Genomic DNA, 27,332 nt, shown 5'->3' with positions numbered 1-27,332 from the left:
CCCAATCACAGTGATAAGCCGCTTGATTTTATTTCAGTGAAAAAGTACCTAAAATGCCTATAATTAAAGATGTCCGATCACGTCATTTTCAAAGTATCGGAATCGGCAAAAAAATATCGGACATGCCTTTTTTTAATATATATTTTTTTAATTAAATCGTTTTCTAATTGTATTTAACGCGTTAACAGCGGTAAATCATTTTTTAAAATTAATCACGTTAAAATATTTAACGCAATTAACGCATGCGCTGCCCGACCCACTCACGCATTGTCGCGTTCAATCTATAATGGCGCAGTTTTACCTATATATAGAGCTAAAACGCAGCGTAAAATGAGTAGAGAGAATTTTGGCAGCCTTTGAAGCCTTTTTTTAAATTGGCTTAAAGCCTTACAATCCCTCTCTCAACAATTAGAAATATCGTGGGATGCAATGTGGGGAAGAGGGGTAGTAGTTGATCTTTTTCTTAACACCCATGTTATTTCCCAACGCAGAGAACATATATCAATTGGTGCCACTACGCACAGTCATGGTTGCACTTCCCATCATGCATTTGGACAGAGCAGTTAAATGGCTACAGTATCATTTACTGAAAGCTCAACAAATACATTAGATGGTCATATTTAGTCACAATATACAAAGTCAAATTTATCCTTTAAGAATTAGAAGTCTTTCCATCCGTGGATCCCTCTCACAGAAAGAATGTTAATAATGTAAATGCCATCTTGAGGATTTATTGTCATAATAAACAAATACAGTACTTATGTACTGTATGCTGAATGTATATATTCGTCCGAGTTTTATTCATTTTTTTCTTAATGCATTGCCAAAATGTATATGATCGGGAAAAATTATCGGGAAATAATTGAATTGAATCGGGAGCAAAAAAAAGCAATCGGATCGGGAAATATCGGGATCGGCAGATACTCAAACTAAAACGATCAGGATCGGATCGGGAGCAAAAAAACATGATCGGAACAACCCTACCAATAATCGTCCCGCTTTGTCAGTGTTACATCAGTAAACCAGCGAGCACTATTAGCATCATATAAAGTCGCATACCAAGTTGCAAAATAACCTCACACCATAGCAAAGGAGCTGATACTGCCTACAGCAGAATTTAATACTGCCCCTCTGTCCAGTGACACTCGTTTTTGTTCCATTTAGTTTGTTTTTTCAGTTAATTTTTATGGCATATTGTCCTCATGAGTTAATGTTGCTAATCAATTTGAATTTATTATCATTTATTGATTTTATGGAATTGGTTAGGATAGTAATTGGAATAGGTTGCCGACTCCTCGTACTACTGTAACTAACTAAGAGTGATATGTCGCCCTCCTGTGGTATTTACAAGCAATTACAAACCAATCGGCGGTTGTGTCGACATTTTCCGAGTTCACTGTCTTTGAAAGTTGTCTTTGAAAGCATCAAAGAATGTTTTGTAACGTGTAAATGTTTAAAACCACGTGGCAGAAGTGACACACACAAGTTAAGTTGATTTATATACTGCTTTCAAAACAACAGCGGCTATTCCAAAGCACTTTACAGAGGTTTTTCCAATCTATATTTATTGCGGATTTTCAAAAATATTCAGTAATGCGTGGAATTTCTCTCTTAAGATAAAGGAGGACAGGTTCGCTTCATACAGTAACCCAAGTTGATCGCTAGATAGTGCTAAGTGATCACCTAGCTAGTTTGCCGGGACACATTTCCCAGCAGCCACTTGGCCTCCCACTGAAGCAAGATGGCAGCTGTTGTCGAGAATGTTGTCAAACTGTAAGTGCTCTACTTTTCTACACACTTCCTCCATTCGTATACGACAAACGCCGTAGCCAACCCACAAATACGATTTATTTATGCAGGAAATAAACGCGTTATTTGCAACTCCGGTCATTATTTCTTGGACGTCACCGTGAAGGTTATCAAACGCAGTCGGTTCGTCGAATGTCCTACAATGGAAGCCTAATAGTAAGCAAGCGCATGACGTCTTTAGTAGTTGTCCATCGAGTGTCTAAAAAAATAGCATAAATTAATGCGTGTGAGTAAAATGGAATTTTTATGTGAGCTTCGTTTCGTTCTTGTGACGATTTTGACAGCTGGCTGACGTCGCTTTGTCCCAGACGAGCCAGAAGTCAGTCACGCTAACCTGCTAAACTTAGCCAAAGTTGGCGTTTGACGTAACCGGTTGGGTACAAGTTCAAATTGAATGGGAAGTGAATTAAATATTGGCAATATGACACACAGGGACAATGTAATCACCCGAGTACGCGACGTATTCATCACGGCAGGTGCAACAGCAACTTGTCATTCCTCACCAGATTCTTAAATGTTGTCGAAATGTTTTCTTCAATTCCTCAATGATGTTCATACAATTCATCCATAAAACGCATATCAGTACTTGTATGGATTTGATAACTACAAATAGTAATCAAATTGCCATAGAATGAACCCCCGCCGTTTCACGGCTCAGTATTCACATAAAAGACAATGTTTCTTGCATTTAAAAGCACTTGTGTTTATAGTTTATTCTTTTTCTAAAGTGTAACCCGTGCTGTATGAATGATTGAAACACAAGCATGCCTTTGTAGTTGGAACCACATGTTTCTGTAATTTTAATGCAACAAAAGAGATCAAAGAAAAGGTTAAAAGCGAACTTGTCAGATAAAGTTTCCACAAGATGACACCAAAACCTTGCTTCTAAGCCTCTACTTACAAAATCAATTGGTTCTGGAATAGGCCGGTATGAGATTCTGACGATATGATAACCTTTTAAACCAAAATATCACTCTTTCAAGGTATTGCAATTAAAGCTCTAAAATGTGTTACTTTGAGATATCTGGGTTAAAAGATAGATTTTTTTTAAAAATCCATTGAACAGGATTTTTTAATTTTCAAAACATATTAGCAAATTGGAATATAAATATAATGTTAAGATAAAATAAATTTAAAAAATAAAAAATAACTGAAATATGGCGGAAAACTCGGACAAGGCTGAAAAAGCAGTTTCTGCTCTTGCACCCCTCTTAAAAATAAACTGCTGTATTTTAAGCCAAAAGAACTGTTGTATATGTCTATATACTGCCGTAGCAGTTTCATGGCGCATTAAGCCCCCAAACTATTTTTAATTTGTCCGTTTTACCCTTGAGACCCCCGTTTACAGACACCGCGCAACCGCTTTTGTTTCAACCCAGCCATGAAAAGAAGGTAAGTAATTATATTTATTATTCGAAATGTCTATCATTCTTAGCTTAGAATCTTTAATTGATGTCTAAAAATGACTTTAAAAAATTATTCACTCGCATATTTTAAACTGTTAAATTACGTTACAATGAAAAAAAATTGTGTATGTAAATAGCTCACTGTTATTTACCTCGTAACTATTGCTTAATTGTATTGTTTTTTGTTGCTGTTGCATTTCCCCTGATATTTTAGATGATAAATAATCGATCCAAGCAAAGAAAAATTGAGGGGGGGACGTTTAAATGAGTAAATATTTGGGGGAAAAAAATCTCGACCACTCCTTGATTTCTGCGATTTCTGCATTGTGACCCTTGTTATATTACCGTGTCCGGCTGTGGCCATTCACAGTTGTGTCTTGACACTCGGTGAGACATGCTACTCGAAACAAGGTAAGTGCGCAATAATTTGTCGTTAAAATCATGGTGTCTTTAATTATGCTCTATCGTGCTCTCACCTCGAGTTAGGGTTTAGGGGTTTAAATGTATTTTTTTTAATGCCCTCCTGTTCCAATTCTTTCCCCCGAGAAAGTTGAGATTTTAAGCTTTCCAATGATGTATTACACATGCATATAGGACAATTTTGAAATCTGGCCAAATTGGGGGTCTCGGAGCCGAACTTCAAGTCACCTGAGTGTTTTCCGCCGTATCGTTAATAAAATTAAAATAAATGTAGTCCTTTACGTGAGCCTAAACCCACAGCCACAGCTCAACAATATTACCATCAGAGCAAAAATAATTGAATTATTTTTCATAAAAAGCTCATGTGTATGACTCGTATCATGTTTACATTATACACACACTCTCTTAACACTGCTGCCACCGCTAGACGCACTAAACACGCTGGAGTTACTAACCTTAAATTTTCTATAAATGGGAATTCATATTGGAGGTATTGCCTCCTTGGCAGCTACTCTCTGCAAACATGTTTTACATGTCGGTTGGCCCTCCTCTTAGCCGTGGCCGTCTGTAACTTTTCTGTAGCTGTAGTATTCCCATACCAGCGATTTCGTTTTCTTCGATGGGGGGAAAAAAGATCGAGTTTCATCTCCTCCAGCCATCGTGTAGCACAGCTGACTCACTGACACTGAGCAACAACCGGTGGGGGAGAGTTGCGCTTTACAGCTGCAATCGAGGGATTTCTCCATGCATTTTTGGGACATAAAAAATAGCTAATACATTAGGGATGATATGAGCAAAAATTTTTGCGGTTTGGAAACCGTGACATTTTCATACCACGGTATACCTTGAAACCGGTAATCGGCACATGTCTACAACCGAGTGTTTCTTTTATTCATGAGAAGACCCTCTTTTGTTTTATTACCTTAAAAGTTTCAATTTCCAAGTCAACAATTTCCAATTCATTGACAAAAATGTCCCTGAGAGTTGCTAGCATAACATAAAAGGGATCATAAAAGGTAATGTCAGAATGTCTTTACTTTTTTTTGTGGCTAGATTGGGAGAGCAGTGCTACAGAGATGCCATGGAGCAATGCCATAACTACAACGCTCGTCTGTGTGCGGAGAGGAGCGTACGCATGCCCTTCCTCGACTCTCAAACGGGTGTGGCTCAGAGCAACTGCTACATCTGGATGGAGAAGAGGCACAGAGGGCCTGGTAGGACTCCAGATTCTTCTGCCTTCCAGTGCAAACAGATGATCTCACGAAAAGAAAATCAGGAAATCATTCTAGGATATTCTAGAATACACTTAGTATACAAAAACAAGCTCTTCATCCTTCTGCTGTGAATTGGAATGAGTTTATCTCTAGTAGACGTCCAATCTGTTTGGAGTGGGAGGGTGGCAGAGAATGAGCATTCGTTGAACAGGAATGCTCTGATTTCAGTACCATTGATTGTGCTAGACTTCCAATCCATTCTAAATGAATTGGATCTCTAGCGCCGTCAATGGCAGCCAGCAAGCTCACGTGGACACTACGAATGCAACGGTTTGCAGTTCGAAGCCGAACCGTACGGTTCGCCCTGTACGGTTCAATACGCCTTTATGAACCGCGCCTTTTCGGTTTTGCAATTAATTTATTCCGAACGCTTGTGGAATTAATTGGTCGAGCTCTGTGTGCAACGTGAAGCACAGCTGTCGAGAAATTCCCGCCCCGCCGCAAGTAAATGTCCGATCGCTGTCAAGCACCTGTGTAATAGAAGCCGAGTAACGCCCTCTCTCGCTTACGAGTGAAGTGAAAGTTAAACAAGAAAGAAAACAAAAAGCTATGGCGAGTGGAGAGACCGAATTTTGAGGAAGCACTGGCTTCTTCCAAATCTGCGGTGTGGCAACATTTCGGTTTCCCCGTGGACTACAATGCGGTGGGAGAGATAATAGGAGGGAGAGAAAATATTGAAAAAAAAAAAAAACAATTTGCAAGCATTGCTCAGCGCTTGTTCCCTATGCTAATGGCAACACTTATAACATGACTCCGGCACCTCAGCCGGCATCACCCACAGATATCACTTTCTCAGAGCAGGACAACCCCGGAGATGACAGCAGTGAAAACACACGGCGGGCTTCGTTAATTTATTTGCAACGCTTGACCGCGTTACATTGTTCCCTCGCGGACATATTTCTCCAACAACGTATTCCCCGACATTTATGAAATGGCACGCAAAGCCATCGAAGATGACGTCGCGAAAGCACGTAGTTTCACCGTGACCACTGATAGTTGGACGTCCCGTGCTACAGAGTGCTACTACCTAACTGTGACGGTCCACTATAATTCATACCTGTCAAGTTGTACGGTCTCGGCGTAATTTGTACAAGTGAGCACTGATTTTTTAAATGTGTACGCCGTACGTTACTTTCAAATTCTGTACGTTTTTCGTGCATTACCTTTTTTTCCCTCCGTTTGTTAATACGTTGGTTGAATGACGCGAGAAAAGTCAGAGGCACGGAGAGGGAAGAGTGTTTGTTGTGACGCTGTAGCAAACGCGATGTAAGGCTAGGTGGCTCCAATATTTCCTGACTGTAGCCGACAGCCTACAACCTACGCCTAGATATCTCATGCATATAGAACTACATGCGAAATGACAGACTTGGTAGCGTTAGTAAACAGCCGCCATTTTAGAGCAGTAAACTTCTCAGAAAGGCTCTGTTGTAGTGAACCTTCCTAGTGAACCTAAGTAACTTTTATCTAAAATACTCCTAAATCGACAAAATCTTGACTTGAGTCTATCTTTAAATGATGAAACAGTTTTAAAATTTTCACATGTCAAAAGTAGACAGAAGGGAAGTAATTCAAAAACAGGAGCAATTTTATCAACTTTAACGGTTGATTCAGAACATTAAATGACCTCCAAACATAGCAAAGGTTACTATTAGGGTTGTTCCGATTGCTTTTTTTTTGCTCCCGATTCAATTCCAATCATTCCCGATAATTTTTCCCGATCATAAACATTTTGGCAATGCATTAAGAAAAAAATTAATAAAACTCGGACGAATATATACATTCAACATACAGTACATAAGTACTGTATTTGTTTATTATGACAATAAATCCTCAAGACATTAACATTCTTTCTGTGAGAGGGATCCACGGATAGAAAGACTTCTGACTTTGTATATTGTGACTAAATATTGCCATCTAGTGTATTTGTTGAGCTTTCAGTAAATGATACTGCAGCCATTCAACCCAATTGCATGATGAGAAGTGGACCCATGACAGTGCGTAGTGCTACCAATGGATATATCTTCTCTGCGTTGGGAAATAACATAAGTGGTTAAGAAAAAGATCAATTGCTACCTTGCTTCCCCATATTGCTTCCCATGATATTGCTAATCGTAGGAAGAGGGATTGTAAGGCTTTAGCCAATAGAAAAAGGTTTCAAAGGCTGACAAAATGCACTCTACCCATTTTACGCTGCCTTTTATCTCTCTAAATGGGTAAAACAGCGCCATTATAGATTGAGCGCTACAATGCGTGAGTGGGTTGCGCAATGCATGCATTAATTGCGGTTAATATTTAACGTGTTACATTTTTTAAAAAATTAATTACCACCGTTATCGGTACCTTACGCCTAAACTAAAGACTCTGGATGAGTGTAACATATTATGTCTGTAACGTTTAATACATTTAGAAAACGATATAATTAAAAAATATACAGTACTGTGCAAAAGTTTTAGGCAGGACACCTGCCTAAAACTTTTGCACAGTACTGTATATATATTTTTTAAATTATTAAATTTATTAGGATCATGGAAGCTTCCACTTGGGGAAAATATATACATACAGTATATCCTGGAAGCTTCCACTTGGGGAAAATATATACATACAGTATATCCTGTATATACATAATATAATAAAAATATACAGTACTGTGCTAAAGTTTTAGGCAGGTGTCCTGCCTAAAACTTTTGCACAGTACTGTATATATATTAAAAAAAAGGCATGGCTGATATTTTTTTGCCGATTCAGATACTTTGAAAATGACGTGATCGGATTTGGGTTTTTTTTTTTTTTTTTAAATGGAAGTGTAACACCAGTTACTTTGCCAAGTAACTTTTTTACTAATGTGTGTGTATTTCAGTAGTCAGTCACTAAACTAGCCAAAGAGCTAAGAGGCATTTTAACAGTCGAACATGTTTACATTTTAAGTGTTTATTTCATTTTCTTAAAAGCAAAGTAAACGCAGTTTAAAAAAAAAAAAAAAAAATGCAAAATGTAAACCGAACCGAAACCGTGATCCCAAAACCGAGGTTCAAACCGAACCGTGGGCTAACTGAACCGTTACACCCCTAGTAGACACTATTCTAATAGAATATTTTGGTGGCAACCTGTTGGTTCGTTTTTTTTTTTTTTTTAATGGTGACACTTTTTTAAACGATACATTGATCCATGGTGGGAGCATATCGATAACCATTCAGGCTACAGTGTATCGCGATACATCACTTTTTCGATATATCGTCACACCGCTAGTAGTGACTTAACTCCCCAAGGATATTGTGTGATAGATGTTTGTGATGCTTCTCAGGGAGGGCTCCGGGGCAGCTCTACACATACCCTTCCAGAAGGTGGAGGAAGAAGAGACGATCCCATCCTTCCGAGGACCCCAGGCTCGTCTTTCCTCCGGTCAAGTCAGGTAGCTTGCGGGATCCTCTCAAAGCGGATCCTCAGATGTTATTCTGAATCTTTATCTTTTTGGTTTTGATTGCACAGAGGTGGACTTTGGACTGAAGAAGGATGCCATCTTGTCGTCTGACGGCAGCAGCCTGGAGGCCTTGCTTAAAGGCGACTCTCTAGAGAAACGCACACCCGCCGATTTCCGGGCATCTGAGGAAGACTCCAATCTCAGCGACTACACCGCCAGCTTAAACCCTTCCACGCGCATCAGAAAAGTTCATTAGAGCGATTGCATATTTTGCCCTTCCGTGTCTCAAAGGTTTCTCACAATGCGTGTGTCCGTCACAGAAAATCCTGGAGCCCGACAGCTTTCTCGATGACTTGGATGACGAAGACTATGAGGAAGACACGCCAAAGAGAAGAGGCAAAGGGAAGGGAAAGGTGATTAAAAATGCGTAGAGAGGACACTTTTTAGGGCGATGTCATAGTTGAAAGATTGCGCTCGCCTTCAGGGTCGCGGTGTGGGCGGCGGCAGGAGGAAGCTGGACTCGGCAGCGATAGAGGAACGTGACAAGCCGTACGCTTGCGACAGTGAGTGACGACAAACATCTGCGACTTTTGTCTCGACCTCCTCCATTTCGTGTGCGCTCTGCTGTTGAAGCTACTGTAGACTTTGTCTACTTGTGTGTTATTTTCTACTTGACTGATGGCATTCTTCTGAGTGTCTGTCTGTGCTTTCTTGTCTCCTCCCCTCTCTTTCAGACACTATCAAACAAAAGCATATTTCCAAACCTTCTGAAAAAGGTACATCAGCTTCTTTCTTTCATCATCTGCATGTCACGTGCTCACCTGTCACTTGCACTTAACGTTAACCGCACCGTGACTTTCACTGACGTTTGTGTGGCCCGAAACAATTCACAGAACAGAAGCAAGTGTTTTCCTTTGTGTGCGTGTCCTCACATGTCTCTTCACTTTCCTCTCTTCAACTTTGTCATTTTTATTTGCCTGAGATTTTCTTTTAATAAGTGGTCGATTTATCCACTCCTATGTGTGCATCTTTTCAATATATGTTACATTTTGAGAGAAACCACCTTTTGATATCATTTTAAACAATATACAATGTCTAAAATAATTTCTGTCTTTTCATATGGCAAAAATTTCAAAGTAACTAGGTTAGGCATGCCTACGATTCGATTCGATTACGATTAAGGTGCTACGATTCGATTTTTGAACGATGATCACGGTATTGGCGGTTATCGCGATTATTACGATTATCGATGCATTACTGATTAATAAAGTAGCCGAACAAATTTATGTCCATTATTCATTTAAAAGATCCTTATGATTGAATTCGCCCCCCGGCCAAGCCGCACGGAAACGGCGATAGCTGAACGGAAATGGTGCTCCGCTGCTTACCGCTTCCATGCGCCAACCGGGAAGGCGGAAATTCCGCGCGTTCACCTCTTGTGTTAACCCTTTGTACTGACTCCCATGTTCCAAAAGTTTGAAGAAGGCTCACAGAAAACAGGTTGACAAGTTATTCGTCGACAATGGTCAAAAACAAGGCAAAAACAGACGACGGAGGAACAGTGCTAAATCCCAAACAAGGCTACACAGAAAAGTTTCCGAGCAGCGAATCTGTGTTATCTCAGTGTCCAGTGTTTTTTAAGGCTGCGGTGGAGTGGGCCGGGCCGAAGGTGTGGCTGAGTGTTGTTTCGGGACCATCCCTCTTTGACCGGTTTTGGGCGGTTAGGTTCGTCCGTGGATGGGGCGTGGTTGCCACAGCGGCCGACGCTGGTCTTGACGTCCCGAGCGCCCGCTATCGACTTGTTATCCGGGAGATGCTACTTGTTTAAAGACAAAGCGCGCTGCTCTTTGTCCTTGTTGGTGGTCGGGAGAACTGATTGCAAGAGTTCGTAGGTCAATCTTGCTCGTGACGCACACGTTGGGCTTCTGTGATAAGATGGCGTTGTGTATGTATTCTGTTTCTTTTCATGAAACTATGGTGTGCTATTTATTTTATATTAGATGTGTTAAAATAGTACGGTCCTACAGTAAATATGAGAAATGATACTATTCCCTGATTAATTATATCACGTGTGTTAGAGTAATGCAAACAGTTAGACGGTGCCTACGAGAAACGGTACCATTTTTCCATTTCCCCCTTATGAGCCCTGATTAGGTGATTCACTTTACTGTGTCCAAGGGCATGGAGTGAAGTCTGCCTAAACTAAACTTAATGTGTTAGACTAATGCAAACAATTATATGGCGTGTGCGAGAACGGTACCTATTCCCTTCATGATTCAACAGGATCGATGGAAACATGCCCATACAACAAAAAGCTGCCCTTAAGCTGCTTTTTTATTTTATTTTTTTATTTTTACAAGAAAGTGCAAAAACATTAACCATTTTAAAGGGAGTACTTATTTCTCTCACCAATACAATAAAATTTACACTGGTGAAATTAATTCCACATTTTCTGGACACAAAGTGTCTTTAGAAATAAGACTTCTTATAACCAGTATACTTTGTTTTCACAGTGTTACCTCCCTTGTGTAATTCTTGGAGTGACAGGTGGAAATCACAACTGCTCTTGATCACTTTTAACTTGTGGCGTTTATTGCCGAGCACATAAAAAAACAACACCGCCATACACACACTCATTACAGTGCGTGCACTTTCTTCTCTCCCTGCCCGCCCACGCATGTCGGCTCCCAGGCAGGACTTGCTCTCCCTGCCCGCCCACGCGCACACACGCATGTTGGCTCCCAGGCAGGACTTGCAACAACAGATTTCTGTACTATTTCGCATGTTTGTAGTGTTACCGGTGTACTTAATCATGGTTTTACATGTTCTGCATAAGAAATACATATTAGCTTATTAGCTTAGCGCTAGGCGCTTACTATTAACATCTCAAAAACAACGACAATAAAGGCTAAACAGTACAAGAAGGTTCGTGTACTCACCTCTTATAGACGCACACAGGTCTTGGCAACACACTCAGGATATTTTTCAATTGAAATGTCTTAAAACTACTGCTGGACATCTGAAAGACAAGGACCAACGAACTATCTCTCTTCCCCTCTCGCTCTAAAAAATAACTTGCGCACAAAAGCGTAACCGCTGGGTCGCGCTTCTGTTGCTGCCTGTTTTATAAACAAATTGATTTTCCAGTCTTTTAAAAAGGAGTAAATCTCTCTCCCAGTAACTGGGAGCAGCCATCATAACGTGCGTGCGTCCGTCCGTTAACGGTGTCCGAGTGGCAGACGTGTCCTGAATTTTATTCCCCTACGAGCGGCTGTCATAAAGTTGTGAGTGAAAATCATCGTTTTTTGAACCTTTATGAATCGTAATCGAATCGTCACGTGTCGAATCGCGATGCATATAATAAACTGATTTTTGGGAACTCCTCTCTGTTTAACCTCACCCAATTTTAAAGAGCAACTTTGGCCCATAAGTACAAAGGCTTCACGTCTCGGCAGCCAAGCGTCTTTACTGTTTTGACGTCACTGTCCGTGTGACTCCCTGAGTAAAAGAAGAACTTTGTCTTTAGCTTTTATCTCATGACACTCACGCTCACACATCAAAGCTTCCTTTCACCATCCGCACGCTGTATTAACAAAGAACTGTGAAATAGCCCTGAATGTTGCATTTGTAAATGAATTTCAACAGGTTTGAATATGACAAAAATTGGAAGTTCATTTTTTCAATCTTGAGTCAAAATTCTGGACTACCACAGGAATAATATAATAGAAGATTACGGTATTTCAAAATATACTGGTTGCTCATACAAGCGCGTCAGAACCTCCAGAGTTCTACCATGGCATTATATTGAATTGTAGTGCAAAGTTTAATAGTTAAAAAGAATATAATTACAGAAAATTTGATCACCCAAATATCTCCGGAACAAGAAGCTCTTTTGTACAACTACGCAATACTGGCATCTGGTGGCAGACGACGAGCATTGCTGAAATTTAGGCGTGGAACAATAGTGTATTTGAATCATCTCAAAATATGATTTTAATACCAATAATAATGCTATTTAAGATTTTTTTGTCATATCATGAGCACTTTAAGGTGAAGAAGGTCCGAAACGATTAATCGGTAATCAAAATAGATGTCTATTAATTTGCTAATTGATTAGTTGTTGATTAATCAAATAATGGTAGCAGCTTTAGAAATAATATAATAATGTCTTAATAAGTTCACACTTACAGTCATGTGAAAAAAATAGGACACCTCATTCCATATTCAGTTCTTTATTAAGAAATGTTCACATATCAATGTCTGATCTTGTTTTTCTTTATCTCTAGAAAAGTGATTTAATTGCAGGTAAACTAGGGGTGTAACGGTACACAAAAATCTCGGTTCGGTACGTACCTCGGTTTTGAGGTCACGGTTCAGTTCACTTTCGGTACAGTAAGAAAACAAAATGCAAAATATAAATGTGCGAGTTGTTTATTACACGCCTTTGTGCTTTCAACAATAGGAACATTAGCCTATACAAAGCTAGAAGTCTGCTCAAAAAGTAGCGGGTATTTAAAGATAATCCAACAACAATTTGCCTTTCAGACCCCGCGTATGGGTCAGCTTTCTTTCTGAAAGAAAGAAGAAAAAAGAAGTCCTGTGCCAAAGAGAAAAGCAAGCCCGATGACAAAGATTTTAACATGTATTTTACAAATGAAATGCCTCAATGAATCATTTTTTTTCTTATGAACGGTTTTCAAAAGCTTTATTGGTGAATTCTCAAGTTAAAGTGCCACACAGAAATTAATCAATTGAATTGTGTAAGCAGGATCTGTGTATTATTGTTATTATTAAATTACAGGTGTTTTAGCTCATTTCAATTTATTTTATTTAAATGGGCTATTATTTATTTTGTTATGTGTTAATATTTCACAAATGTGATGTAGTATTCATTTTTATTGTATATTTTATGTTGTATAAATTTAGTTTCTATGTGAATATTAGTTCCTACTTGTTTTGTTGTGGTAGGAGGGTTTTGTATTGAACACGGGGCCGTGTTGGTTATTATTATAGCAGAGAAGACAGTAAATCAACAAAGACAAGTCAACTGTGCCCCGATCTACCACTCAAGAGATCTGATGGACTCAAAAAGTGGGTTAAGATTGCATATTAGTTTGAAAATCGACCGGATCCACTGTATTTTTACACGAGTGACTTCCGGTCTGCCCGATCCTAGCTACCAGTAGTAGTATTGACACAGGAGGGTCACGTCTCGCGTCAAATTATAAACTCTGCTATTCGCGTGCGTCGTGTTGAGCCGCTTCTGGGACGCGTCTAACACGCGGCCGCACTGCGACTGGTGTGCATTGGCTGGTTGACTTTAACGCCCGCGTTTCACTGCGTTCTCGCGGCGGCCACGTTGTCGCGCTGTTGACGTTTCTGGGTTATACTGTCCTACCGTGTTGGTCCTCATTATAGTAGAGAAGACGGAGTAAATATAATCTGCACAAAGAAACTGTAACCCGATCGACTCACAGCCTCGAAAAGTAAGGGTTACATTACGTCAGAAACTCGTTTGGTACGCCTCCGCTCCGAACCGAGCACCACTTACCGAAACGGTTCAATACAAATACATGTACCGTTACACCCTTAAGGTAAACAACAAAAATTAACATCGTTTTACTCATTAAACCAAATATATCAACAAAAATTCATATTCTAACTGAGGAAAAAGTTAGGAGTCGTACCCCTGGCCAAACTGGGGGGTGGGAAATGCGACTTATAGTCTGAAAAGTACGGTAATATTTATTCCATGAAATATACTAACTGCCTTCTTTTGTATATCATAATATTTTTTACAGCCAAATTATTGTACGGTGTATTTCCTTTTCTGTGGTTATCATTTGCACACTTTGAAAAAATGAAAAATCTTCCCCTGGCTTGGGTGGTCGTCAAACTGTTTGTTGTCATTTCCGTTGTCGGTGTCAGTCTGCGGCAAACGTTACAAAAACCGCCCCGGCCTGAGCTACCACTATACCCACTCGCACCTGGCGGACGAGGAGGGCGATGACAGGGAGGAGATGGAGGTCAGCGAGCCACCGCCGCTGCCGCCTGAGGTTCCTAAAAGTAAGTGGGCGACACCCGATTTACTCCCTAATCGCCTTCCGTACAATTTCAATTTGGATGTTTCTCCTCCTTTTTGTTATCATCAGCTCCTAAGAAAGGCCCGGATGGGTTGGCCCTGCCCAACAAGTATTGCGACTTCTGCTTGGGAGACACCAGAACCAACCACAAGACAGGCCAATCCGAAGAACTGGTATCCTGTTCTGACTGCGGACGCTCGGGTTTGTGACCGCGCGCATTTAACCCCATCGCGCCTCCAAAGACTTCACAAGGGTTATCAAAGAGTTATCCTGATTTCAGGCCACCCGTCCTGCCTGCAGTTCACACCCATCATGATGGCCGCCGTCAAGACTTACCGCTGGCAGTGCATCGAATGCAAGTGCTGTAACATGTGCGGCACCTCGGAGAACGACGTCAGTACGCCCACAACTGCATTTAAGCATGTTTAAACTAGGGATGTCCCGATCCAGGTTTTGGCACTTCCGATCCGATACCGATATTGTTTTGCACTTCCGATCCGATACCGATACTGGCCGATACAGATACCGACCTGTCTGAGCATGTGTTAAAGTTTAAAGTTATTTAGCCTCCTTACTCAGTTGTCAGACTCATGTTGAAAAAGGTTTTAGTACCCTTGATAACAACTAGCCAGCTGAATTAGGTGAGTTTGAATTACACACAACGGTTGGTAACAAGAAATTGACCTGTTTATTCAGTGACAAACACAAAACATTATAAATAACAAACAGAAATGGCATAGTCAGTAAAACGTGCAAATAATATTGTAAACTGTCTTAAAAAAGCAAAACACACCAACAACCTCAGTGGAAAATCCCACAAATCCCCCAAGCTATTAGATGCTTTTAATGTTTCGTGCATTAGTTACAAAAATTGTATAAAAAGCCTCTCTGGTTTAAATAAACGACTATTTCAGTATCAAGTTAACATTTTAAAACAGTAAATAAAATACTCAAGTCCCAATTCAGTATCAGCAGCTTTAAACTACATTCAATTCATTTAATCTTGCGAATCAACTGTTAAAGTTGTTAAAATTGCCCCTGTTATTCCATAATTTCCCTTCTGTCTACTTTTGACATGTTTTAAAACTGTTTTGAAGATAGATTCAAGTCAAGATTTTGCCAATTTAGGAGTATTTTAGATAAAAAGTTAATTAGGTTCGCTTGGAAGGTTCACAACAGCCTACTAGGGAAGTCTTCTGCTTTAAGATGGCGGCTGTTTACTAACGCATCTCGTTTTCAATACTTCAATGTTGCTAACGCAGTTGAGTCTGTCGTGTAGCATCTGGTTCTATATACATATGATATCTATTATCTCCAGTAAAACGACATTGACGTAGTTTGTTGCGGCTGTCAGCAGCAGTCAGGTATTCTTGTGTTTTTTATCCAGCGGCATAAGTTGAGCTAAAGCCGTGAGTTGAGCATTGGCATTACCCGGGTCTAAGACAAGTTATGTTTACTTTCGGGACGCAACGTGGTCAGTTTGTCATTGCATCCCGAAGACCGCGCTGTGTATTAGTTACGCTTTACTTGACATATTTCAATAATCGGAATTTGTATGTTTGTGAATCGTTCTCGAATCTTCAGCGGCCGAATCGCGTGTTGGATGGTGCGTCTTTACTCACGTGAGATAATGGCTCGTTATCCAGAATGAATTCTTCGGCAACGACTCTTGTTATTCCCTGGGCTTTGGGACTGCCGAGTGCCAGTTTGTCACGCATAGCAAAAGTTTCTGCCAGTGTTAGTTGCGTAGGACCTTTCTTTTTGTCTTCGGTTTTCTTAACATACTCTTCATATTGTTTGTGGTGGTATTTCGCTAAATGCTTGATTAGGTTGGTTGCATTAAAACTTCTTACAGCTTTACCACTACGCTTGACTTTATTGTGGCATATGTTGCTCTCTGCCTCTTCGTCTTTGTCGTCCTTTAAGGTGAAATGATCCCACACAGCTGACATTTTTACCAATAAAGTCTCTCGGTAAATTGGGAGACGGTAATGTAAATGTAGTGTGTTGAAGGTGTGCCGTAAAATGCGGACCGGATTTTGGGGAAACCGAAGCAAAAACTGGAATGGATTATATAAATCGGTGCGCTGGAACACCCGGAACGGACTTTTAAAAAAAAAAAAAAAAAAAAACTGGATTGGAAGTCTGGATCGGAATTTTTCCCGTGTTCCGATCCAATACCGATGCGCATTTTTTCGCCCATATCGGCGTCCGATCCGATATTACATCTCTAGTTTAAACCCTCTAGTCTGCTGAAATAGTCAAAAGTATTTCTTCTATTGTCTTTTCTCTTTTTTAGGACCAGCTGCTCTTCTGTGACGACTGCGACCGAGGTTACCATATGTACTGCCTCAAGCCGCCCATGGCTGAACCCCCAGAGGGTATGTGGACAGATTTTCTTATTTTGAATTCTAGTCTGAATGATCTGTCACCAAGGAATGACGTTGGGCCTAAGGGTGACTTACCCCGGTAGTACACCAGGCACTCAGTGAAACGCGGCCGTTAAAGTCAATCAGCCAATGCGCACCAGTCGCAGTGCGGCCTCGTTTTAGACGCTTCCTAGAAGCAGTTCAACGCGTCGCACGCAAAAAAAAAACGGCAGAGTTTATTATTTGACGCGAGACGCGACCCTCCTGCGTCAATACTACTAGGTAGGATCAGGCAGAACGAAAGCCACTCATTTAAAAATTCAGTGGATCCGGTCGATTTTGAATATAATATGCAATTAAATTTATTCACTTTTGCGTGGCGCCGGGACAGCTGCGGCAAAGGGCGGTGGGACGGGCGGCTGGACAGAAATTCCATGCAGCGGTCCCACTGCCCCAAGCCGAGCTCTTCTATTTTAATGCATACATTGCACTACCCTCCCCACACAATCCCATCACGGTGCTGGGTAATGGTTGGCAGCAGGGAACCTGGCAGCCACAGTAATAGGGTGGTAGGTGGGTCCCACACTTTTTCTCTATGGCGTGGCCTCCCCTCTGCCTGGGCTGCTGGCCGCGGGAGTGGGGGCAGGTCGGGGCTCCGATCTCGCGTCGCCCCTCAGTGGCTGCTCAGCGCTCTCCTGCCCCCGCCTTACCCTCTCCTCTCTGCCTGGGTATCCGCCCTGCGCTCTATCGCGGGTCACTGGCTGGACGCCGGTGTATCGGCTGGATGTCGCCCGCTCAGGCGGTGGGCAGCTGGGAGTCCCGTGGCATGCTGTACCGGTTGGGGGGCTGCGGCGGCGGCTCGTGGGCGGACGGGGGTGGGCGTGGGGTTGGTGGTGCGTCCCCCCTTCCCATCCCTGAAGGCCGGTTGATGGGACCGCGGGTGGCCTGGGGGACCACCCTGGATCCCGGGGAGATAGCACTCCCGGGCTGGCTGGGTGAGGACGTGGCCCTGGGTTGGCACCCGCGCGGCATTTCTGCTCGTCTGCTTGGCTGTCGAGTGTTTGGTTGGGCTCGCATGCGGCTGGTTGTGATTGGCGCACTCGGGTGGGGGGTCCTGGGGCTGGGATTAGTGGTGGAGCGGCGTAGGGCCGGTTGCCGACGGGCTTACACTCACAAGGGATTCACACGATTACTGGGTTCTAGATCACAGTGCTGATTTGTGTACACTCTACCCCCCCCAATCACTTAGCTTATAGTCTGCCCCACCCCCCTCCCCTTCTTTCCCTAGTCAACAGCCCCCCCCGCCCACATGGTGTCAACCGGAAATACATCTAGATGACGATAACACCAACATATTAATAGTTAGTGTAGGCGTTCAATGTCTTTTTTGTCATTGCTTTTTTCTTTCTTGCGTTTCTTTTTTTTTCTGTTCCCCCATAACCCCTTCCTGTTCGCTGCTTTGTCATAATAAGTGAGGTATATTGAATGATCACAATGGGAGTTTGATTGGCAAACCGGAATTGCTCTAAAAAAATTAACTGCTTTTACACGGACCACACAGTAACTTTGGCATTCTACCCAAAATCAACAACTTTCCTACTGTTTTAATTGCTTTAATTTTATTTCATGAATGAATTCATCGACTACTGCTAAACGTCCAATCCATTTTGACTGGGCGGGCTGGCAATGACCGTCAACGGCACTAAAACAAAATCATTCAACGTCAGTCATCCTATAAATGTGATTATAAGACGACCTGAAAACCATGATGCGTTGCGCTCTCCAGGGAGCTGGAGCTGTCACCTGTGCGTGGACCTCCTCAAAGACAAAGCGTCCATCTACCAGAAGCAGGACGCGCCACCCTCGTGATGGCCGCTGTTTCTCCGCACGACCAGGGAGGCTGCTATCGGTCCAAAGGGAAAGTAGAGTCCAGCGCGTGCCACCACGCCGACCTCACGTCTTCGCGCGTGACTGTTCCGCTCTCCGTTTGCGTTCGGCGAGACCCACAAGCAGAACTCTCACTTGCTGGAATCGAGTAGCGTGCCGGGTGAGGAGGATCGTTTTTTTACAACTTCATTTCCAAAGTATGTCTAATCCCAGTACACTTTAGTGAACATCAAGCAAAGTTCATTTAAATTCAGGAGACCTTTCACATCCCAAAAGATGGTTTGTCGCAACACTGCTCACTAAAAATTAGAAGTATCCTACTCATGCGCATTGATGATCTGCACTACTGTTCCAAAGTTGTTTTACAAAGAAAAGTTTAACCCATTAAGATATCTGCCATCTTTTGGTGGAAAGTAGTATCTACACGAGGCACCATATTTGCAGCTCTGGCTTGTTAGAAGTTTAAATGGTTAACAACAGACCAGGCATGTGCCAGTATAAGATTTTGATGGTATGATACCCCTCAGCAAAAATAACGTAGTTTCACGGTATTGCAATTATAGTTCTAAAATGTGTTATTTTGAGATGTATGGGTTAAAAAAAAAAAAATCATTGAACAGGATTTTTTATTTTTCAGAACATTTTTACAAATTAAACCTTATGTAATTATTCCAATTTTGTTGTTTTATCACAATAGATTGGTTTATTTACATTTCAAAACCCAGAAGCCATTCATTTACAAATGTCATTGCACTTAAGTTAACATATTTAAATGTTCAGATATTAAGATTTGAATGAGGCAAAATAACATGCTTTTTCTCTCAAATATATTGTTATAATTAGGGTTGTTCCGATCATGTTTTTTCGCTCCCGATCCGATCCCGATCGTTTTAGTTTGAGTATCTGCCTATCCCGATAATTCCCGATCCGATTGCTTTTTTTTTGCTCCCGGTTCAATTCCAATCATTCCCGATAATTTTTCCCGATCATATACATTTTGGCAATGCATTAAGAAAAACATGAATAAAACTCGGACGAATATATACATTCAACATACAGTACATAAGTACTGTATTTGTTTATTATGTCTCCTTGTGCCCTGCAATTGGTTGGCAACCAGTTCAGGGTGTCCCCTGCCTACTGCCCGTAGTTAGCTGGGATAGGCTCCAGCACCTCCGCGACCCTCGTGAGGAAAAGTGGCATGGAAAATGAATGAATGAATGAATGACAATAAATCCTCAAGATGGCATTTACATTATTAACATTTTTTCTGTGAGAGGGATCCATGGATAGAAAGACTTGTAATTTTTAAAGGATAAATGTGACTTTGTTTATTGTGACTAAATATTGCCATCTAGTGTATTTGTTGAGCTTTCAGTAAACGATACTGTAGCCATTTAACTGTTCTGCCCAAATGCATGATGGGAAGTGCAACCATGACTGTGCGTGGTGGTACCAATTGATATAGCTTCTCTGCGTTGGGAAATAACATAGGATGTTAAGTAAAAGATCAATTACTACCTTTCTTCCCCACATTGCTTCCCACGATACTTTTAATTGTAGGGAGAGGGATTGTAAGGCTTTAGCCAAGTAAATAAAGGCTCTAAAGGCTGCCAAAATTCACTTTACTCATTTTACGCTGCCTTTTAGCTCTATATATTAGTAAAATGGCACCATTACAGATCGAACGCGACAATGCGTGAGTGGGTCGTGCAGCGCATGCATTAATTGCGTTAAATATCTTAACGTGATAAAAAACATTTTAAATTAATTACCGCCGTTAACGGGATAAATTTGATAACCCTACCTTAAGCCTAAACTAAAGACTCTGGATGAGTGTAATATATTATGTCTGTAACGTTAAATACAATTAAACGATTTAATTTAAAAAAATATATATATATATATATCAAAAAAGGCATGTCCGATTTTTTTTTTTGCCGATTCTGATACTTTGAAAATGACGTGATCGGACCCGATCGATTGGAGATGGGCACATCTCTAGTTATAATCGTTTGTTTCAGATGTACTGTAATTATTTTCTGTATAAAAATTAATTTGGTGTTCAAAAAGTCTTTTTTTAAACTTGAGTCTTTAAAAAGAGGGGGTCGTCTTATAATCTTATATTCGGGCCAATCCGGTACTCCCGTACAAGCGATTTTTTTTTTTTTTTTTTTTTGAGGAAAAAGCTCACCACCTTCAGCCATTGGTTCAACTTTAGTCTATAGCAGATTAGCTTCACTGATGGGCATAGCAACAACCGGAGGGGTAGGGGTGGGTGCCCCCGCTCCATTTATCGCTGCATTTTTGGGGACATAAAAAATAGCTAATACCGTACTACGATGTGACAGAAAATTTTAGTGGTTTTGAAACCGTGACGTTTTAGTACCACGGTAAAACTTGAAACCGGTAACCGGCACATGCCTACAACAGATGTTGCGACAAACTTTGGAACAGTAGTGTACACACACTCCCACTCGCACAAAACAATTCATTGTAAGGGCTGTGTCAAAGTTTCTATGCTTGCAAAGATGAAATGATCATGGAGATGTTTAAAAAGTTTAAAAATGTTTTTATTGTATTGATAGCGAGCCACTTTTAAGAAATATTTGGCCCTTTATGTGAAGTAGTTGCGGGATGAAGTCCTCTAAGGTTCAGACTAAATTTATATTTAAAAAATATATATATATATCTTGCAATACGCAAAAAAAATCTTTAAATGTTATGAGCTGTTGTGGGTTGAAGGATTTTAGGAACACGCACACAGCTTCTTCCAATAAACTCAAACGTTAAGGTCTTCTTTGCTGTGTTGTAGCAGTTAGCACCCCTTTCTATATTTATCCTACATTGCAGCACCACGTGGTTCTTTTGTAGTCATCATCTGCAGCCTCTTAAGAGGTGATTTGCTGCTATAGGATGCACAGTTGGAGCTTGTTAAAGAATTGTGAGCAGCTCCAAAACTATTGGCTTTGGATTTTTTTTTTATTCTAAGTATGATCACTGTAGGCCGCTTCTCGCGGGCTGGTTAATGAAATGTCCCAATGTACTTTTCACTGTAGGAAAATAAAAAATACAAAGGACAGTGTTTGTGTCCTCGTGTTGCTTAACGAAGCATCCAATCTAATTAAGAGTTGCGTTATTACCCGTTCTTTGAATCACAGAAACAAATATTGTCGCAGTATTTTATTGCACTCAGGATATAAGTCTATAATCAAATGCCTAATAAAAATTGTAATCTATCACATTTGAAGATAAACTTCACATTGCCGTCGAACAGCAGTTAAACATTCAATCCTCGGTTTCCAATTGATTTGCGCTCCCTTTCACAAAACTATTGCGTGTCAAAAGATTTTCTACACACAAACATATGCAGGAATTAATCTTACGATCTAATTTCAACATCAAAAAAACAAGCACATAACTCAGTCCCAGACAGATTCACATTGCTACAAATCTAAGTAGATTCAACATTTACAAAAAGTCAGAATTATACATCCATTTGGAAATTAAATCACTTGGGTGGAACATTTAAGACTTAAGATATATTTAGATTTTTTTTTTTTACCAATTGCGGGAACTTACCTTAAAAATATTTGTTTCCTTTACGATAAAAGGAGCAGCATGAATATTATTGCATTTCATATAAGCATGAAGTACCTGTGAAGGGTTGTGCTTAACAACTAAAATATTCCACCAAAGTGAATTAAGAAAACATCATTTTCGTACCACAATGTGACAATTTCAACTAACCTAAACTCATCAAAGCTGGTGAAACTCTTTAAATATACCTACGTGAAGTTGGCCCCTCGTCAGATGCAAATTTACATAAAAAATCGTTTGTGCTGCAAAGGTTTTGTAGATACAGGTAGTCCCCGGGTTACGAATCATTTCTACCCGAATTTCCACTTAAGTCGGAATTAACCCTTTAAGTGCCCCTACATCTCAAAATAACTATTCAAAAACATGTATTATACGTCACTGCACTGTCCTCGCCAAGTGCTATCTAGACAGCGAGCTAAGCTTCGAAATGATGATGTCAGACGTCCGTGTGGTTTGCTGACTTTATTCAGCTGCTCATGACATAAACAATTGCAGAATGAAACTAAAATGAAATAAATCAGTCTCATCTTCAATAACAACGATTCAAATTTGCGTTTACAAGTAGCTGCTGTTACAGCAATAACAAACGCTTAGCATGTATCAGTTAGCGTCCGCACATCATCAAAAACAATCACAATGTGTGGGATGGGTGGTGTGTAAATGCTCTCGCGTGCGGAAGTACAACCTGTTCTACTCTTCCTGCATCAAAATAAAAGCATGCATCACGAAACAAAAGTCAACATTAAAAAAAAAAAAAAAAAATGAGACAAGCGTCGTAAAGTTGAAATCACATGCAGTGCCCTCCATAATTATTAGCACCCCTGGTTAAGATGCGTTTTTTTAGCGTCTAATAATTTTTTTTTATTCAAATAATATGGTACCTTAATGGAGAAAAAGAGAAAAATCCAACCTTCAATACAAGTGCATTTATTCAGTGGGGAAAAAATCCCACATAAAGAAATAGTTATTTGACATCAAATAATGTGTGTCACAATTATTAGCACTACTGGTGTTAATACTTTGTACAGCCCCCTTTTGCCAACAAAACAAGGTCTGGGGACTGAGATGGCCATGGGAGGAGCTTGATTTTGTGTCTGGTGAACCATTTCTGTGTAGATTTGGCCATATGTTTAGGGTCATTGTCTTGCTGAAAGACCCAGACCCATCTTCAGCTTTCGGGCAGAGGGCAACAGATTTTGATATAAAATGTCTTGGTATTTCAAAGCATTCATGATGCCACGCACCCTAACAAGGTTCCCAGGACCTTTGGAAGCGAAACAACCCCACAGCATCACTGACCCACCCCCATACTTCACAGTGGGTATGAGGTGCTTTTCAGCATGCACATCTTTCGTGGCACGCCAGACCCACTTAGTGTTTGTTGCCAAAAAGCTCAATGTTGGTCTCATCTGACCAAAGCACACGGTCCCAGGCTTCAACTGGCTTCAACAAACACTCTAAGTGGGTCTGGCGTGCCACGAAAGATGCGGCTAGGCCCCTCCAGGACCTTAAGATGCTTCTTACGGAGCCACTCTTTAATTGCCTTGGCTGTGTGCTTTGGGTCGTTGTCATGCTGGAAGACCCAGCCACGACCCATCTTCAGGGCTCTCACTGAAGGAAGGAGGTTGTCAGCCAAGATCTGGCGATACATAGCCCCACCCATCTTCCCCTCAATACGGTGCAGTCGTCCTGTACCCTTGGCAGAGAAGCAGCCCCAAAAAAATGATGTTTCCACCTCCATGTTTCACGGTTGGGATGGTGTTCTTGGGGTTGTACTCATCCTTCTTTTTCCTCCAAACATGACGAGCCGAGTTTAGACCAAAAAGTTCATTTTTGGTCTCATCCGACCACATGACCTTCTCCTGTTGCTCTGGATCATCCAGATGGTCAGTGGCAAACTTCAGACGTGGCTGGACATGCACTGGCTTCAGCAGGGGGACCTTGCATGCGCTGTAGGATTTTAATCCATGACGGCGTAATGCGTTTCCGATGGTTTTCTTCGAGACTGTGGTTCCAGCTCTCTTCAGGTCATTGACCAGGTCCTGCCGTGTAGTTCTGGACTGATCCCTCACCTTCCTCATGATCAGTGATGCCCCACGAGGTGAGATCTTGCATGGAGCCCCAGAACGAGGCAGATTGACCGTCAGCTTGAACTTCTTCCATTTTCTAATAATCGCTCCAACAGTTGTTACCTTCTCACCAAGCTGCTTGCTTATTTTCCTGTAGCCCATCCCAGCCTTGTGCAGGTCTATTATTTTATCCCTGATGTCGTTACACAGCTCTTTGGTCTTGGCCATTGTGGAGAGGTTGGAGTTTGTTTGTCTGAACATGTGAACAGGTGTCTTTTATACAGGTAACAAGTTCAAACAGGTGCCATTACTTCCGGTAATGAGTGGAGAACAGGAGGGGTTCTAAGAGCCGAAATATTTACTAGTTGGTAATGTATCAAATACTTATTTCATGCAGTTAAATACAAATTTATTATTTAAAAATTATACAATGTGATTTTCTGGATTTTTGTATTACATTCCATCCCTCACAGTTGAAGAGAACTTATGATACAAATTACAGACCTCTACATGGCTTGCATATGGGAAAACCAGCAAAATCGGCAGTGTATCAAATACGTGTTCTCCCCACTGTAACTTTTAAGTGATGTGTATTATCAAGCGTAATGACATTTATAGGTAAGAAATATTTTATAAGATCTAAGTTTTTTTAAGTGAAAACAGTGAACTAGTCCTTTTTTTAGTCACTTTGAGATGCAATTAGGTTGTTGGCTGTTTTCAACAATGTACATTGAAAATAAAGACATTGATTGAAAATGGTTCAATATTAGATGAAATGTCTTGTTTTCTCATCTATATAATTGCTCTTTACCTACAAAAAAAAATGTTTTATCCGCTTACTCGATTACTAAAATATTCGATAGCTGCAGCGCTAGCAAATATGAAATTTGTCGTATTCTTGGAGCTTCACCATGTAAACGGGCCCTTATTTTGTTGGAATGAAATCCAGCACCCACTGCCGCCCTATGTGGAATTGTTTGGAGACACCTGGCATAGATTACTAAAACTTTGTGGTGTTAAAGGGGAAGTTCGGAATTTTTGACATCAGGCTTAGTCTTCGATTTGGGGGGGGGGAGGGGGTGTTAATTAGTCAATGGAGTTGATTAAAAAAAAAAAAAATGTGCAGTTTATTAGTTTTTTATTATTTTCAGCGCTTTTGGAGTGGCTAAGCTAACGCAAGTCAATAGTCGCCTCCTAGCATGCCAATAAAACAAAATATGCACACAGCAAAAAATAAACGATTACGCATTCAATCAGTAGTGTTTTCAGGATAAAGTTATTGAAGCTTACCATTGCATGTCAATAACTGCAGTATGAACAGCAACATTAGTAATTCAGCTGCTTTGCAGTTAACAGGCTGCATGGTCAAGCAGGGTGGAGGGATATCACATTGGTCTTTTCAGCACTCTGATTTTTTTTTTTGTTAACACTAGAAGTCCCAGAGAATTCTGGTACTCCTACTAGTCCCAAACAATGGCCGATATGGCCTCTCCCCCGGAAAACCCAGAGGTGGCAAAAATGACCCAAGTGCTTTTGAATTGGCAAGTCGTTTTTGGACAGACAACAGCCGTTCATAGGGAAATGCAACCACTAGACATACATTAACTTCAGACACAATGACCACAATCTATTCTCCATGTCCCTGATTCAGTCCTTCTAAACTATGGACACAATTCCTGCTTTACACTCAAATTGCAGTTCTAAAACACTTTTTTTTCTTCTTCAAAACAATGTACACATTTGGGCCATTCTTTCTGTCGTTATGTGTGGAGTATAGGAGAAGTCAATTAAAAAATGTGTAAAAAGTGTCAAATTTCATAAGTAAATGTAATTAAATAAATGTAGCTTGAATTGAACTGACACAAACTATCACATGAGTCACGGAGGAGAGGCCAAATTGGCAATTGCTAGGGAATATTAGGAGTGTTTGTCTTGGGAAAGGCCAAGTCGCCCCCTGCTGGGTTTTCTAGTGTTAATATATTTGGTGCGACATTGTTTTGGCTGCATGGGATTTTTGAACATTGAGCTGCATTTTGAATTTATTTGACTATCACTTTTTATTGCTTGCATGCTAGGAGGGGACTGTTGACTTGCGTTAGTTAGTCACTTTGGAGCCCTGTAAATAAAAAACTAATAAATTAAACTGAGTTTTTTTATATCAACTCCACAACCTAATTATAAACGAAGATTAAGCATAATGTCAAAAATCCTGAACTTCCACTTTAACGTCATCAGTAAAAAGAAACAAAAAAAAGTGTAATATCTACAAATCCATAGCAGCACAAACAAACGGTACCATTGCGGTTCCATTCCACTGTAGATTGGGGGGCTGCCTGATGTCATCACTATAAATTAAAAGTCGAATAAAATTTGGATGAAAATGGGGGCCTGGTTGACCTCGGTTTGGCCTATAAAAGAATTGTAAATATCTCAAACGATAGCACAAACAAAACTTTTTGTAGAACAAACGATTGACAGTTTTATATCAATTTGATCTGATGGCGGGCCCACTTCGCAGAAGTTTAAATATTTATATCATATATTTGAAAGTTTTCATCGCCTCTAAACACTCATACGGCAATCTCTTGCCGTATATTCTCGTAATTTGTACCAATACGAGTTGACAGGCTGGTAATGTCCGTTTCCATCCTGACACATTCAGCATGTAAAATATTACACTCAATTATAGACTACAACAAACAATAAATACTGTATGCTTGTTTTTTTGTTTAGCTCAGAGTGAGGAACAAAAAATGGGAGAAATAGCTGTTGTCGAACTGTAAGAAATCAAATTCTTGAAAAGTGCAGTTGTTAAAAGACTCCACGTTAAGCTCTCTTGGCTTGAGTAAAAAAGATGGTGGGAGGCGACTACCATTTGACATCACATGTGCCCAAAGAGGATGGAGCAGAGCAGGAAAATCGCGTAGAGGAACAAGAGGCCCAAACCCAGGCGGCGATCCAGCCTCCAGCGATTCAGATGAACGCTCGTCACCTGCG

At 40.8% G+C, this 27,332-nt stretch overlaps 2 protein-coding genes across 8 annotated transcripts in view; one reads left to right on the top strand and one right to left on the bottom strand.

The window, feature by feature from the left end:
* The first annotated feature begins 1,704 nt into the window (after positions 1-1,704).
* dpf2 (double PHD fingers 2) lies at positions 1,705-25,403 on the top strand. 5 transcript variants are annotated; one of them, XM_057821134.1, is made up of 12 exons: positions 1,705-1,773; positions 4,689-4,849; positions 8,211-8,318; positions 8,396-8,574; positions 8,648-8,740; positions 8,812-8,890; positions 9,062-9,103; positions 14,256-14,393; positions 14,480-14,611; positions 14,691-14,803; positions 16,710-16,791; positions 18,566-25,403. In XM_057821134.1, the coding sequence occupies exons 1-12, from the start codon at positions 1,742-1,744 to the stop codon at positions 18,646-18,648; spliced, it is 1,242 nt and encodes a 413-aa protein (XP_057677117.1). In that variant the 5' UTR covers positions 1,705-1,741; the 3' UTR covers positions 18,649-25,403. The 5 variants fall into 5 exon arrangements, with proteins under 5 accessions (XP_057677117.1, XP_057677120.1, XP_057677121.1 ...); XM_057821138.1 differs by lacking the exon at positions 1,705-1,773 and adding an exon at positions 1,811-1,965; XM_057821136.1 differs by lacking the exon at positions 1,705-1,773 and adding an exon at positions 1,986-3,201.
* Positions 21,263-27,332, bottom strand: part of LOC130906626 (sodium/potassium/calcium exchanger 3) — a 67,237-nt gene continuing 61,167 nt past the window's right edge. For 2 of the 3 annotated variants that reach the window (XM_057821131.1, XM_057821132.1), the window contains one exon: positions 21,264-27,327. In XM_057821131.1, coding sequence (XP_057677114.1) covers positions 27,217-27,327 — 111 coding nt within the window. In that variant the 3' untranslated portion in view covers positions 21,264-27,216. Of the gene's footprint in view, positions 27,328-27,332 lie in introns of all 3 variants that reach the window. The other variant, XM_057821133.1, reaches the window with a different exon arrangement.

Source organism: Corythoichthys intestinalis, chromosome 18 (assembly GCF_030265065.1).
Source record: "Corythoichthys intestinalis isolate RoL2023-P3 chromosome 18, ASM3026506v1, whole genome shotgun sequence".
Lineage (NCBI taxonomy): Eukaryota > Metazoa > Chordata > Actinopteri > Syngnathiformes > Syngnathidae > Corythoichthys > Corythoichthys intestinalis.
This window is presented reverse-complemented; position numbering and strand designations above follow the sequence as displayed.